Genomic DNA, 14,883 nt, shown 5'->3' on the forward strand with positions numbered 1-14,883 from the left:
TCTCACCGTCAACTTACGTTTACTACTATTTCCTTATTCAATGTGCTTTACTTGGAACATAAGTAAGCAAATCCTCATGAGTCGAATGCGAATCCTAGCGTAGGTAGTGATACGCCCGACGAGCAAAGCCTTCTGTCATCAGCCATGATGATGCATGATGTAGCTCACCACAGTACCTATGCATCTATTGACATGCGTTTACCTAATTTGTGACATGCACCCAACTCCCACGGTCTTGGGAGAGTCTCAGTCTCGGAGCGTGGTAGGTTGATCACGCGCTCAGAAGCAGCCAATCTCGAAGAACAACCAACGGTCTAGTTCTGTCCGACGCCGTAAGTACAATGTTCCCTCCCTACTGTGTGTGCATCTTCTAGGCACTGCGGGGCAGGCAAGGAGACCCTGACTTTAAAGCGACGGGAACGGGAACAAAGTGGAAACCTAAGCAACTTGAGTCTGGTCTCTAACCTACTACGTAGACTCTACTAGGTATCTATCGAGACTTATAGTAGGTATGGACTATGGACTATGTAAGTAGTGCATATGTAGTAGTGCACAGTTACCGGACTGAACTGCTCTAGGTTACTACATAGGATGGTTACATGTGGGATCTTGCATGGCACGCCGGGGAATGCTTGCCGACCACATGATCGGACTTTTTGCTTACTTACCATGGTCGTATTACTACATAGTAGTACATAGTAGGTACTATAGGTAGGTCAGAGTAGGGTATACTGATGTGCAGATAGGCAGACTACATCCCTACACAACATGATACGACGACGTACAAAGACACGACTTACACGCCCGCGCCACGCCTTTCCCAACTACCGCTGTGCCTGCAGAACTAGTCATGTTTAGCAGAGTCTAGCAGGGCCTGGCGGGCAGAGAAGACATGCTACATGTATGGATGGATCATCATCATCATCATCATCGAGTTGCAGGTGCTGCTTGCAAGTTGACGATGGTCCCAATCCGGGAGGATGGGCTTCGCAGCAACGCCGGTGATTGGCGGATAGAGCTCAAGACGGCATTTCCAGCTTCGTCCTAGCGCGGGGTAACCCCCTTGCTTGCTGGCTTGCTTACCTGCGCTCGCCACCGTCTCTCTATCTATCTGAAGCGGTGACAATCCGAAATTCGAAAAAAATCGACTATAAGCATGTCGCCATCGCACGACAGCCCGACACCCGCTCTCCGCAAACAACTACAGCACAACACAACACAACAGCACACAACAGATGACAACACGGCGGAGAGTGGGTGAAGTAAGGGTAATGGCCTACCCCTCCACCTGCTCAAGTAGGCAATCTGGGGATTTTGTAGTCTTGCTGTAGGTCTGTCTGTGTCTGTGTCCGTGTCTGTGTATCCAAGTTCCAGTCGGACAAAAGCGTCCTCCCAGCGGCGGACTCGATCCATCCTCCGCAGCTTTCTCTCCTATCACCAAGACGAGACTATACGAAGCAGAGTGCTGCTGGTCCGATCTGATGCTACGTAGTCCCCTGATCTTCTCCCGTGAGTTCCTCTTTGGCCAAACTCCCACTGTCTTCATTTGGCAAGTGGGTAGATAGAGCGGCCATTTTTAGTCCAGCTCTTGGTTCCGATCACACACCACCTCAGTTGGGTATAAGTTAGGCAAGCCCGCCAATTTTTTTGGCCAGCGAGCCTAATTCTCTCCTTTTCTTTGTCTTGAGTCAAGCACACCTCCCTTCTTTTCGAGCATATGACCTCGTCGCCACTACAGCTCGATTCATATATCTAGAAACTACACATCCCCTCCTGTCTCGTCTCCGGCTTGTTCTGCACTCTTACCTAGTCGTATATTTTGCCTCTCTCAATATGGCCCCAGACATCGACTCTATCCCACCCACAGTCAACGGCAATGGCCCGACACCAGCCGCGCCGGGTGAGAAGATGCCCAATATTCTCTTCATCATGGCAGACCAGCTGGCTGCTCCCCAGCTGAAGATGTACAATCCCGAGTCCCAGATCCTCACCCCCAATCTGGATGCACTAGCAGCCAAGTCGGTTCAGTTCGACTCGGCCTACTGCCCCTCGCCCCTTTGTGCCCCTTCTCGCATGAGTCTGATTTCAGGTCAATTACCGATGAAGATTGGAGCCTATGACAACGCATCTCAAATCGGTAGCGATGTGCCCACATACGCCCACTACTTGAGGCTCAAGGGCTACCACACCGCATTAGCTGGCAAGATGCACTTTGTTGGGGACCAGCTGCATGGCTATGAGACCCGTTTGACTAGTGACATCTACCCCGGCGACTTTGGCTGGGCTGTTAATTGGGATGCCCCTGATAGGCGTCTCGAATGGTACCACAATGCTAGCTCCATTCTCCAGGCCGGGACCTGCGTGCGAAGCAACCAATTGGACTACGATGAAGAGGTCATGTACAAGTCGACTCAATTCTTGTACGACCAGGTTCGTGAGGGCCCGGATAACCGGCCATTTTGCCTAACGGTATGTTCCCATCCATCACTTGATCGTGCTCTGTTACTATGAATTGGCGTGACGGCCAGAGGCGGTCTCACTGAAACTCGGTAGAAGTATATCGGCTAACCTTCTCCGGACAGCTATCTCTCACTCACCCTCATGATCCTTACACGATCGAGGAAAAATATTGGGACCTGTATGAGGGTGTAGACATTGCTTTGCCCAAGGTTAAGATTCCACAGGAGCAACAGGATGCGCACAGTAAGAGGTTGCTGAAGGTGTGCGATCTTTGGGATCAGAACTTCAGCGATGACCAGATCAAACGCGCCCGCCGGGCATACTACGGCGCTGTCAGCTACGTGGACGACTGCATTGGACGCATTCTGAAGACGCTTAAGCAATGCCGCCTTGACCAAAACACCATTGTTGTCTTCAGCGGCGACCACGGTGACATGCTTGGAGAACGTGGTCTCTGGTATGATTCTAACCTGGAAGTAGCTGTCGATTTCCCTGCTAACAAGCGTATAGGTATAAAATGAGTTACTTTGAGTCGTCTGTTCGTGTTCCTCTGCTGGTCTCGGATCCCAGCCGTTTTACACCCCGCCGAGTCAAGGAGAACGTGTCGACGCTGGATATTCTTCCTACTCTCTGTGACATTGTTGGTACCCCACTCATTCCAGGCTTACCAATGGATGGTACCTCTCTGTTACCCCATCTCGAAGGCAGACCCGGCCATGACACTGTGATTGCTGAATACACGGGCGAGGGCACCATCAACCCTCTTATGATGATCCGACGCGGCCCTTGGAAGTACATCACGTGCCCGACGGATGCGCCGCAACTCTTCAACCTGGAGAAAGACCCACTTGAGCTGGTGAACCTGGCCGAGCTAGCAAACAAGACCGAAGGGCTGACAGCCGACGAGGAGGAAGCTAAGGCCAAGTTTGAGAAATTCGAGGCTGAAGCCCAGGCGCGTTGGGATTTCGAGGCCATCACGCAGTCCGTTCTTCTGTCTCAGAGAACTCGAAGACTTGTGTGGGATGCCTTGAAGGTCGGCAAATTTGATCCTTGGGACTACAACCCGAATGACAATGGCACCAACAAGTACATCCGCTCCTTCCTGCCGCTTGACGATCTTGAGCGTCGGGCTCGCTATCCTCCCGTCGATAAGCACGGACGAGAAACACGAGATATTGTGGTCGACCAAGCGGGGTCACACGGTGAATAAGTCGTCATTCACTTGATTCACGCAAGTTTGCCATTAAGCACCAGGATTGATTCTGGCTGACAGCTTGTCCAAAATGGAAGGTCGGGCTTGTCATGTCGACTTGCACCCAAAAAAAAATCTTAAAAAAAAAGAAATCTCTGCATTTCCATTGACCTCTATTGAAGCGACATTAGCGAGGCGAGTTATGGAAATTCATGTTAGAAACCGTTTTGGCTTCGACCTTTTTATTTATATCCGTCTTGCGGAAGAGATACCATCTGTCCTTACATTTAATACCTGTGGTGTTTTGCAGCATGCCTCTAGGATCATTGCAATGGTGCTTCTGTTACTGGATTTTTAAAAAAAAGCTGGGTAGGATAGCTAATAGGTAGCTCTCCAAAATATATCAGAAGAATGAAAGACCTTGGAACTACGTGCAAACGAGATATAATATGGAAAATATCTCTAAAGAATTACGAGCGATAGATTTCCCTCGCGCATTGCTGTGACGTTGAAATTTAGTATTCTCTGTCACCAATGGTCGATGCAGAGGTATGGATACCCCCCTCCCCTCCCCTCCCCCCAGACTTACTTACCTAAGTAAAAGTACTCGTGACCGGCCATTTACATGTGACGATCAGATCAGCCCCTCACCTCCCTCCCTCTTCCTGGCCCTCTCCCTGTCTCCGCCCTGTCCTTCGTCGCCATCACGTCTCTTTCGGGAATAGCAAGCTCGGATCCCTGTGCAGTCCATGTGGTAGTCATGTGGTAGTCCGGCAGGTACGGTGCAGGGCCGGGCTCTCAGCGTTGATTTCTCCGAGGCTGGTGTGGCAGACCATATGCGCTAGAGCGTATTCGGCCTAGTTTATCCAGCTCGCATGGATCTTTTCCCCAAACTTCATCTCTACCTTCTTTTAATCCTCATCTTCATCGCTGATAGCATCATCACGCTTAGACGGCGATCTTCAATTAGCGTCACAACCCTTCTTAAAGCTTGCGCTATAATCCACTTGCTCACTGCTGTGTGTCGTATATCCATAGAGAAACCAATTCAAGCCATTGCCTACCGTCGAAACAGTCTAGAACAGTCTAGTTGTACAAGAGCGCTGTCGTTGCGCCACGTCCGGCAATTCATAGCTCGATCCTCGCAGTAACCTGATTCCATCACACCATGTCCTCACTTGGACTGAGCCAGGAGGAATTGAAGGCGGTCGAACAGACGCGCCAGCGTCTCTCACAGCTCTCTAGCAGTCTCAACTCCCTCAAGAATGATGTATTCATCAGTAATCCACTGCCCAACTTGTGTGCGACCCTGTTCCACTGTCATCTTCGGTAGCATGGCTAATGAAGAGCTCTCCAGAGACTCCCTCCAGGCCTCCGCAGACATCCTGAATCACAATGTGCACGCGATACTCGAGATCCTAGCCCAGAACAATGCCCTCTTCAGCCGTGTCGCCATTCATCCGTCTACAAACTTTCCAGGCCGAACGCAAGAGAACATTCTCCTACAGCTGCTTCGTAAGAAGCCAGAGCCTGACGTCGAAGCCACTATTGATAAAGGAAGGCAGACTCTCGTCAACATGCCTTTGCCTGGGAACGCGGGGTTGGGTGGTGCGGTCAATTCAAACAAAGAGAAAGAAACTGCACTCAGCGAGATTTGGGGTACCACACGCAATTCATGCCAAGAGCGCATCGCCGAATACGTTGTGAACGAGGAAGGCGACTATTTCACTGCCGAGGAACATGAGATTGGCATCGAGAACGTTCGAACGGGCCTCCAGCGCAGCTTCGAGGACGAGTACGAGGATGAGGACGAGGAAATGGAAGATGACGAAACGAACGCCGCTCCGAAGGGAGGCAGTGCTGAGCCTGACCTTATGATCATCGATCGCCCACCTCCACCGCCGGCTCCTGCTGTTACCACGCAAGAAGTCGAAGGGGCGACGCTCGAGACCGTTTTGCGGCTTGCTACTCGTGGTCGGTTCGCCGGTTAGAAGCGTTCCTTTCCCGTTTACATAGTGCTTAGGTGTCCTAGAGCGTACAAGTCTCATCCTATCTTTGATCAAAATGGGATGGAAAACAAGATTTTTATAATAATACCTTTTGATGCAACGGGGATAGCTTCGGCCAGTCAATTCATATTGGCTAACCGATATGTTGTGCAACTAAATTAAAGTTGCACAATCTCTCAAATTGATGGGTCGAGTGTACAATTGCAAATAGTGAAATTATGCAGATCTAGTTCGGTAATGAAGTCACTTTGATGATGAATATAGTGCCGCGACGCGTTGCGTTGTTTAGTCACGAAGTACCTATGTCTGTTTAGTTGTTGGAAGGTCTGGCGCGCCCTTGTACTTATCTTTCCGTAACCATCGATCCCATAGGGTTATAGCGCTATTCACTGTCTCCAGGATATTCATCAGGTTCATCACGGTCTTTACTACGAAGTAGCGCCCATTTTCGCGACTGTCTTACTCTCGATTCCTAACTGCATTGATCTATGGCGTTTTCGGCGTCTCCCCGGGCCGTACTCTACATTTAACTTTAGCTCTGTAGTAGTGCATCTAAAGGGTAAGCGGTGCGTTTGCTGTGGGTGCTTGATTTGTCTGGACTAAGGCAAGATGCAGAAATGGCGAAAGCACGTGCCTTTGTTTAATGGGCTATATAGCATTGGAAACCGCGAGAGAAGAAAAGTAGGTGAACAGTATCTATTTGTTTCAAAGGAATTCGGATCAATAATAAATTGTGCTAGGCCCTACTGCACTGCTCTTGCGAGTTATCACCAGATGCTTCTCTTCTATGGATATAGAATATGGGCCATCGGGCTTGAGGAACTGGCGACTTTGAAATGGGTATCGCAGCTTAAGGCATCTATCTCTCCTTATACTAGCGGTGGATGGGTGAAATCTAATTGCAAATAAGGGTTGCGTTGACTTGAAGTTTCAAGTAAGCATTGTTATCCGTGTTAACCTATTAAGATTCGAGAGGGAGAGTTTCAGCAGTACAAATATACAATTATATTAATTATTTAGCCAGGTTGTTTAGTTGTGTCGAAATAATGAGCACGTTTTCTCTGGCATTAGGCATTAGCCACTACTGCTGGTTTTTTGAGTATACCTCGGCCGCTCAAGTTAACTGTTTGTCTGGCTCACCAAGCTAGCCCATCCGACGACGAAGCTACGCGTTGTCTCTTATACGCATGATAGCGATGGGCTATTACTGCGGTACTAGAAGGGTTACAAGAAGAGGGTCACCCAGACCTGTCACAGTCTGTATTTAACGGCCGACTGCAGCACGGAATCAACTTCTGTTGCGGTTATGATCTTACTGATTGGGAGGGATTCCTGGGCCATTTCCAGGTACTTCGAGACGCTGTCAATGTAGACAGTGGCCTCAGCTGGAAAGACTGGAAACTTGTTGCCTCACGGCGATATAATGATGTTGATGACATGTACCTGTTATTAGATAGACGTGAAGTTTAGTAACTGAGAATGGATAGTCGTTGACTGAGCGTCGGGGGTCGTCTAGATCCGAGAGTATATGAATAGAGAGACTTTGGGTTATAGGATAGAATTACCTTAAATCCTAGTTTACGAAAGCCGATAAGAGAACTCATTAACTCAGGTGAACACCCTGGCTAAATATTTTTCGCCGTATATAACTTTGTCAGCAGTAACTTATTTCTAAGAACTAACGGTTTAACCATCGCGATATTAAAATACAACGCTCCACCAATAGGCACCTCAATGAACCCTACTCGAGTGGACTCAGGGGCTTACAATAATAGGCGTATGCATGCCCTTAAACCATCTTGATAAATAAACATAAACCCAAAGTATACAGGAGCCACGTTTCGGAAAAGAGGGTGGGCCAGTATCGCGTCAGCTGGGCTAAATAGCATCCCCCTTATTGGAGAGTCGCGGCATTGGCAGGGCGAGTTGATGCAAGTTTTATTGACTCTTGACTGGCTTTGGCCTTGAGTTGCCCCACACGCAGATACTCAGCTTCAGCTCCGATTTCTTACTTGCAGCGAAGATTAACGTTGAAATACTAACTGCTTTTTTACATAGTAACATTACAGCCAAGAAAGCTGAAGCTCTGACCCACACGTCCGAGTTAGTGTAGAGTCTAGATTTTTATATCGAGAGCTGACTGCTATTGAAACTAAGCAAGCTGAAATTCGTAGGTAGCTTAAATATAGAAAAATGAGAAATCTTACAAATACAAATACAGCTGTAGCTGCTTGGTTGGCTCGAATTCGAGCTCTTACTTTAGTCGTCTACTTCTTAAGCTACACTTTGTCCTAACATGCATGTACCTTATGTCGAACAACCTCACCGGCCGCCTCCCGGCTTCCGGGTGAGAAATGCTGAGCTGAGCGATGTAGAAAGCATTACCAATATCTGGTATGCCTCGTTTTACCCAACTCACAAATTCTTCGACTACGCAACACCCAATGACGCGGCGACCCGCCAATGGTTCAATGAGCTCTGGAAAATGGGGATTGAGGCCGGACCAGGCGTAATGAGGACATTCGTCGTAGAAGCCTTGTCACAGGGGAACAAGATCGTGGCGTTTTCGAGATGGCATGTCCCGCAGGCAGACGGAAACCAAGATATCCCCATGCCGCCGATCCCAGAACATTGGGACGCGGAAATTACAGATGCATTGTGGGGCGGTATGGCTAGGAGCCGGGAGCGCGTAATGGAGAAAAGGCCTCATTGGAGTCAGTCATGGCATCTCTTTCCACATCCCAAGCAGAAAGAATCCTGATTCTCGCCATATTGCTTTCCGCAGTAGTCCTTGCTGACGTAGTGGTTTAGTGGGGGAATTCATAGCGGTTGACCAGGCCTACCAAAATACGCGCTTGGCATTCACCTTGTTCGATTGGGGGTGTCGACAAGCTGACGAGGGGCGCCTGGAGATGTATGGTGATGCTAGTATGAAGGGGTTACCGGTCTGGAGGCACTATGGGTGCGAGGAGCGGGGAATTATCCGTATTCCAGCTCGTCTGGGTTGTTTCGAGACCTATGAAGTGGTCGCCCTCGTGAGAGCACCGAAGACTAAAGGAGTTCGAGATAAGGCGAAGCTATAAGGACTGGAGGTGTTGTAGCCAGCGTAAGTAACTTTTGGTGGCCCTCAATTGATGGCTTTCATGCGAATATGGATGGAGAATAATAATTTTCTCTCTGGCCAAAAGTGGTATTGTCCAGTCATCGATATCCAAGGTCGACGAGCTACAGTTGCAGTAACTTAAAACCGTCACATTAGTTGACATTTGAGCAATGCATAGTTATCATTCAGAGACTTAAAACGACATGACTGCATCTCTTTTACTTGGGTTTCATTCTATAATCCTCATTTTCGTTGACACGTATTACGTGTCACGCTAATACTTCATGACACCTGTCCTAATTGCATTTTTGCTCCTACACCGTTAAAAACCTGGTGGTGTTGATACTATTATTTGCCTGTAAGAGTATTCAGAACCACATGTTTCCACTAGGTTAGTCAATCTCAGAAGTAGAATTATAGAATTGATAGGACTCCGCGAGCCTCCACGCGTCCGGGCTTTATACATTGAGGACTCCAACCAGACCATACACAGTAAATTGCTATGGCTGTCAAGTTCTTGATCTTGATGGTTAATCCAGATTTTGCGTACAATTGAACCGGTCTCTCTAACAGCTAGAGCCCGTAAGCACGCCTCGGGCAAGTAGAGGACGAATATCGTAACTTCATTGTCGAAAACGAACTGCATGCCTTGCTAAGGTCCTTTCCCAAAGCTTAAGACTGAGGTCTGTAGGCGTTCACAGTAAAACGAGTCTTGAAACTATTACCGCGAATTTCCAATTATATGGTTGCCTAGTAAGCTGAGCTTTTTTTCTGAGGACTAAACATCTTGAGAAAATGGGTCAATGCCACTGAGGTTTCTGCCCAGTAGAGTAAACGGGGCAGAATGCTCTAATCTTGAATGCTAGACTAGAGAGCAAAAGCCAATAAACCAGGGGCTAACCGCACCCTACCCATTGCCTCTTCTCGGATGTCTCTTTCAGGCCAACCAACTAACTACCTAGGAATCAATATAATTGTTCAAACTGTTTACAATAGCTATCAGTGCCAGTTGTCTGCCCAGAACGACGACACCAACACTGCGTTATGGCAATGCAGCTTGGAGCAATTAATGGCTCGAAGGCGCATAAAAAGAAGCGTGAGGTTATAAGAGACCTGAAGTTAGTACATGCTGCGAGCACTACTTGTGTTGTCCCCTGTGTCTCAATGAGGAATTCGCGCTATTAAGACAGTAAGTCAACCTAAGACAGGGACATGCCCATAGAACAATTGCAGTACCAATTACCTTGCCAGTCAGTAGCCGAACGAGCAGGAAAGTAGCTAGAGGTTGAAAGGCTAGTTGCCCGAAGTATAGGTTTGAGCTCAACCATGAGCACTGTTCTATTTGAAACGTGTGAGCGTAGTCAATGTCGTTGGGGCCATGGAATAACCGTATCTGAAAAGTGTAATCTAAATAACTTATGCGAAGTTAGGTTTGCATCCTCGATGATTCCGAAGATAGACACATACGGCAAAGATGACTTATCAAGCTGCTGGAAGAAGTATACCCCGAGGAGAAGAGGCAAGATGCGTCTATCAGCACGCTTCAAAACGGCGCGCTCATCTTTCATAGTCGAAGTCGACCTCACTGTGTTCAGCAATGAACCTGGCTGCTTTATCCTCGAGGACCTTCTCCGGCAGCGTGATGGGCAATTCTGTGTGCTGGTGAGATGGCGTTTGACCTCTTTGATTCAGGAGAGAGACCAGCATTTGGTACCTTACTCGTCACGGTGAATGACGCTCACGTACGACACTTATACTGATCCACATGATTACAAGGCGCTCGAATAGATGCGGAGATTCTTGGACTTCGGGTATCCAAATTTCTGGGATGACATGACCCGATAAACTTTCACACATTACGTGTGGCCAATCCTAGCATCCTGTCAAGACCATAACAGCCTAGATCTGACTACTAGTCTCAGACTTTATTCCATATGGTTCAATTCTACATGTGCTTAGGAATAGGACGAATGCCTCCAGCAACATTCTCAGCTACTCGTGCTTCAAGGTGAGAAAGTATGATGCTAATTGCGTCAAGAGACATTGTGAGCTCTGCCCTTGCCTCCTGGTTGGGGAGTTGATATCTTCACTAGAGCCGTCCCTTACTTTTCCGTCGTCGTATCAAGGACATTCACGAGGACGCTAGAAGTGCCGAAGACTAATACCATATGCGTTCATGCAAGAGTTTGGGCGAACCCTTTCACTTACGAATAGATCCATTATAATATTAGGCAACTAGCAGGTGAATCCGTACCATATAGCCGATGATAGAAACTTTGCGGTAGTGTAGTGTCATGACCAGATTCCTTACTTCGGTATGCCGAGTACGTTCTTAACACTTAATTTAGACCTTATTGGCTACGGTTATATGTAGATCTTCGGTATATGCGCCATACTTCCGACATCCCCGCAATCTTGGGCTCTGTCTGGGGTATGCATTGAATCTGGGGTAAAGACAAGGGAAGATTTTCCACCAACGATATAGCAGGACATAACATCGGCCTATCGTGAATCCGAATAATGCACCTGTCAACGCGGGAAAGGCTATGTAAGCTTTGATAAGTCAAGATAGGCATTGGAGAAAACAGGGGCCAACAAGATCCCCAAGCCCCTCAATCTCCAAATTCATGGACAAAAAGGAATATTTATGTACATTTACAATTTTTTGCTCCAAGAACATCGTATACGTCGTTCTAAAGACGAGATTGTAAATTGGCTTGATGAGATCAGGGGATTGAGAAGGGTGAGTATCCTAAAACTTTTATAAGATTGGATACTATGGCCGAGATAGCTGTCATACACACGAAGAAAAGATACACTATAGTTGGTACTGGGGGGCGAGTTATCTTCTTTTAAACGGCCATCGCCTAAGACTACGTGGAGACATCCTGTATAGTCGGTCCCTGAGACAGTAACCAGACTCGTATGAACTATGCCAACTCGAAGCTCAAAGGCCTAGGCCATAATGCCGTTCCAATTTATCATGCGTCCGAATTCGAAAACATGATCAAAGAAACTAAGCCAGACGAAGTCATCATAACAAACGATCGACCGGACTCATAACATCTATATCGTGACGACCTTGGAATTGGGATGTAATGTCATTACAGAGAAGCCGATGACCATCGATGCGCCGCGCTGCCGCGAGCTCTTCGAGGCCGTGGAAAAGACAGGCAACAACGCGCGCGTCACTTTCAACTACAGATATGCCCCACACAACACAAAAGTCATTGAGTTGATTCGATCGGGTGCCATCGGCACAGTGACGAGTGTTCATTTTGAATGGATGCTCAACACGTCCCATGGGGCAGATTGTTTTCGCCGCTGGCATCAGGACAAGCGCAACACACTGGAGCGAAGTGGCTAAGACAGATCCTTTCGCACTCCATTTGGATGAGCACCCAGTTGAAGGCTATGTATCTCGACGCGGAGCAGAGCGTGCTTGATGAACTTACTAGTGCGGTACAGGACAAGTTGTGAATGTGGATGATATTTTGAAGGTCCCGTGATGAAATGGATCTGCATGTACCTACAGTAAGTAGGTACTCACGTACCTTACTGCGCCTTACGTAGTGCACCGTTTTGCTTCAACATGAAAGCTCACATCAATGCCCAGAGACGTTGAATTTCAAACGGTGAATGTTCGGTATTTGTAAGCTGAAGTCACCAGCTAACCTAGACGACATGTCATGTAAACTCGTCGGGGCTAACTACGGAGTAGGCATACCAAGTGTCGGGTACCCGATCTCGTACCTACCGAGATGACGTTATGCCATGAGCGCTTTAGTGGGGCAATGTTGTCGCTCGGGTCAAGCTTGCTGAAGCTTCTACGCCTCAGTCTGATCCAACAACTCACAACCAACCTAAATACCCAACCCTCCTCGCCTCGAATCTCCCCAATTGACCTTTACAGTCGCTCCCTACACGCAGAATGTTCGCCAGATCAGCATTCCGGGCCGCCCAGCCCCTCAAGCGCGTAAGTTACTCACCTCCGAGCCTTCGGGCTTCGCAATCCTGAACTCCACGAGTCATATTACCGGATTTCCCGGCCACCGTCTCTACACGATAATACATGATATATGGTCAATTGGGCGCCCTTATGGCTAACAAATTGGGCGGCATACACAGACTATCCTCTCTACACGCTCGTACGCGACCGAGCCCGCCAAGGGCGGTTCTAATGCCGTTGCGTATGCCGCTGCGGGCGCGCTCGGCGTTGGCGGTGTCGGCTATTACTTCCTGAACACGCCAGCAGGTGCCAAGGTCGAGAACAAGGTGAAAGAAGAAGCAAAGAAGGTCACCGGCCCGCCGAAGACGGCTTTCACTGGTGGCGACCAGGGCTTCGTCTCGTTGCTCCTCAAGGACGTCGAGATCATCAACAGCAACACCAAGAGGTTCATCTTCCACTTGCCCGAGGATGACATGGTTTCGGGTCTGCACGTCGCCAGCGCGATCCTGACCAAGTACGTTCCCGAGGGTCAGAAGGCTGTCCTGCGGCCATACACCCCCACTAGCGACGAATGTATGTTACTATTCCCTTCACATTCGAGCAGATTCCCACAGCACTATGAATGATCGCAAAGACTACATACAGCCTACTAATTGCCACGCGCGAAATAGCTGCCAAGGGATACATTGAGCTCATTGTGAAGAAGTACCCCGACGGCCCCATGTCAACCCACCTACACGACATGGTTCCTGGTCAACGTCTTGACTTCAAGGGCCCTCTGCCCAAGTACCCATGGGGTCCCAACAAGCACGAACACATTGCTCTGATCGCCGGTGGTACTGGCATCACCCCGATGTACCAACTAATCCGGGCTATCTTCAACAACCCTGAAGACAAGACCAAGGTGACACTTGTTTTCGGTAACGTGACAGAGGAGGATATTCTGCTGAAGAAAGAGCTCGCTCACATCGAGAACACATACCCACAGCGCTTCCGCGCCTTCTACGTCCTTGACAACCCACCTAAGGAATGGGCCGGCAACAAGGGCTACATCACCAAGGATCTTCTGAAGACGGTTCTTCCTGAGCCCAAGGAGGGCAACATCAAGATCTTCGTTTGTGGACCACCGGGCCTATACAAGGCTATCTCCGGAACCAAAGTCAGTCCCAAAGACCAAGGCGAACTGTCCGGTGTCCTGAAGGAATTAGGTTATACGGAGGACCAGGTTTACAAGTTCTAAACAAGATAAAAAGCCTCATCGAATTGGGCATATGCGATACTCACGTTGTAGATTAGAAGGTATTTAGACACCCGTGTAAAGAAAAGCGCGCGACTTTGAAGCCGAGAAAGCTTTCGAAATTACCCAATGCATTCAGCTCGACCGTGCTTAGAAACATATGCCTTGTGGTCGGTTGTTAGTTATGTCATGGAATAGAATATTATTATCGTGTCATGCAGTCTTGTGTTGTGCTGCGACCATCGCATATGGAATGCATGTGATCTCGGTCCCGTTCCCGAACTCACCTCAACGCAGGTCGTGGTTCAAGTACAGCAGTGAATAAGTTGAGTCAACACTCCATTAGCATTTTAGTTCAGGAAAGAGAGTGCGAGCTCATCAAGGCGTGTAATGACATGTGAAGAAGTCCAATTCAGATCACATTTCACCGTGACTCATACGCTCCAGTGTTGGGCTCGTCATCGCAAAAGAGCCGCTTCTCGACTTGACTAGGCAGGCAGGGAGGTGGGCAGGCCAACAGGGGATATACCGATTGGATCTAGATGTCGTAGATTCAAGGCAGAAAGAGATCGTCGGTGTTCTCGGCCCCAAACCCGGCCAGCGATCTGGATATTGATCGAGCAATCGCGGCAGGATTCATACGTAGCAGCTTGTCCTACCTATTCAGAGGCATAAGGCCCATGCATGAAGGAAGCAGGTGTCGTTTAGGTTAGGTTGTCGTTGGGCGCAGCTACTGTTATTCATGACGGGGTGATTCTAAAAAAGAATAGCGAGAACTCCAAATCCTCATGCACTGGTAATGTCGCAATGGATTGTACCATTTTCGCATCAGATGAGCAAGAAGGTGTTTTTCCAATTTCCAAGATGAGACATGGAGGGCGAATAAGCTTGAAGGGAGACGGTGCAATCTACCTACGCGGTAAGCGAGCTTGA

At 48.5% G+C, this 14,883-nt stretch overlaps 5 protein-coding genes across 5 annotated transcripts; all 5 read left to right on the forward strand.

Annotated features, from left to right (window-relative positions):
* Nucleotides 1-1,833: 1,833 nt before the first annotated feature.
* On the forward strand, nucleotides 1,834-3,670 carry F5B22DRAFT_643641 (choline-sulfatase; the record flags this gene model as incomplete). The annotated part of the gene is made up of 3 exons (XM_047978301.1): nucleotides 1,834-2,469; nucleotides 2,583-2,917; nucleotides 2,971-3,670. The coding sequence occupies 3 exons, from the start codon at nucleotides 1,834-1,836 to the stop codon at nucleotides 3,668-3,670; spliced, it is 1,671 nt and encodes a 556-aa protein (XP_047833493.1).
* A 514-nt stretch (nucleotides 3,671-4,184) lies between these two features.
* On the forward strand, nucleotides 4,185-6,311 carry F5B22DRAFT_595112 (mediator of RNA polymerase II transcription complex subunit 8-domain-containing protein). Its single transcript, XM_047974118.1, has 4 exons — nucleotides 4,185-4,201; nucleotides 4,257-4,951; nucleotides 5,010-6,220; nucleotides 6,277-6,311. Exons 2-3 carry the CDS (start codon nucleotides 4,821-4,823, stop codon nucleotides 5,641-5,643), a joined length of 765 nt encoding a protein of 254 aa, XP_047833494.1. The 5' UTR covers nucleotides 4,185-4,201; nucleotides 4,257-4,820; the 3' UTR covers nucleotides 5,644-6,220; nucleotides 6,277-6,311.
* A 1,528-nt stretch (nucleotides 6,312-7,839) lies between these two features.
* On the forward strand, nucleotides 7,840-8,920 carry F5B22DRAFT_595114 (uncharacterized protein). Its single transcript, XM_047974119.1, has 2 exons — nucleotides 7,840-8,375; nucleotides 8,473-8,920. Exons 1-2 carry the CDS (start codon nucleotides 7,958-7,960, stop codon nucleotides 8,742-8,744), a joined length of 690 nt encoding a protein of 229 aa, XP_047833495.1. The 5' UTR covers nucleotides 7,840-7,957; the 3' UTR covers nucleotides 8,745-8,920.
* Nucleotides 8,921-11,541: 2,621 nt separating this feature from the next.
* F5B22DRAFT_595115 (uncharacterized protein) lies at nucleotides 11,542-12,351 on the forward strand. The gene has a single exon (XM_047974120.1). It carries the CDS (start codon nucleotides 11,883-11,885, stop codon nucleotides 12,129-12,131), a length of 249 nt encoding a protein of 82 aa, XP_047833496.1. The 5' UTR covers nucleotides 11,542-11,882; the 3' UTR covers nucleotides 12,132-12,351.
* Nucleotides 12,352-12,361: 10 nt separating this feature from the next.
* On the forward strand, nucleotides 12,362-14,533 carry F5B22DRAFT_539546 (oxidoreductase NAD-binding domain-containing protein). The gene is made up of 4 exons (XM_047972828.1): nucleotides 12,362-12,416; nucleotides 12,486-12,740; nucleotides 12,893-13,286; nucleotides 13,385-14,533. The coding sequence occupies exons 2-4, from the start codon at nucleotides 12,696-12,698 to the stop codon at nucleotides 13,951-13,953; spliced, it is 1,008 nt and encodes a 335-aa protein (XP_047833497.1). The 5' UTR covers nucleotides 12,362-12,416; nucleotides 12,486-12,695; the 3' UTR covers nucleotides 13,954-14,533.
* The last annotated feature ends 350 nt before the right edge of the window (nucleotides 14,534-14,883 follow it).

Source organism: Xylaria bambusicola (genome assembly GCF_022495145.1).
Source record: "Xylaria bambusicola strain CBS 139988 unplaced genomic scaffold F5B22scaffold_8, whole genome shotgun sequence".
Lineage (NCBI taxonomy): Eukaryota > Fungi > Ascomycota > Sordariomycetes > Xylariales > Xylariaceae > Xylaria > Xylaria bambusicola.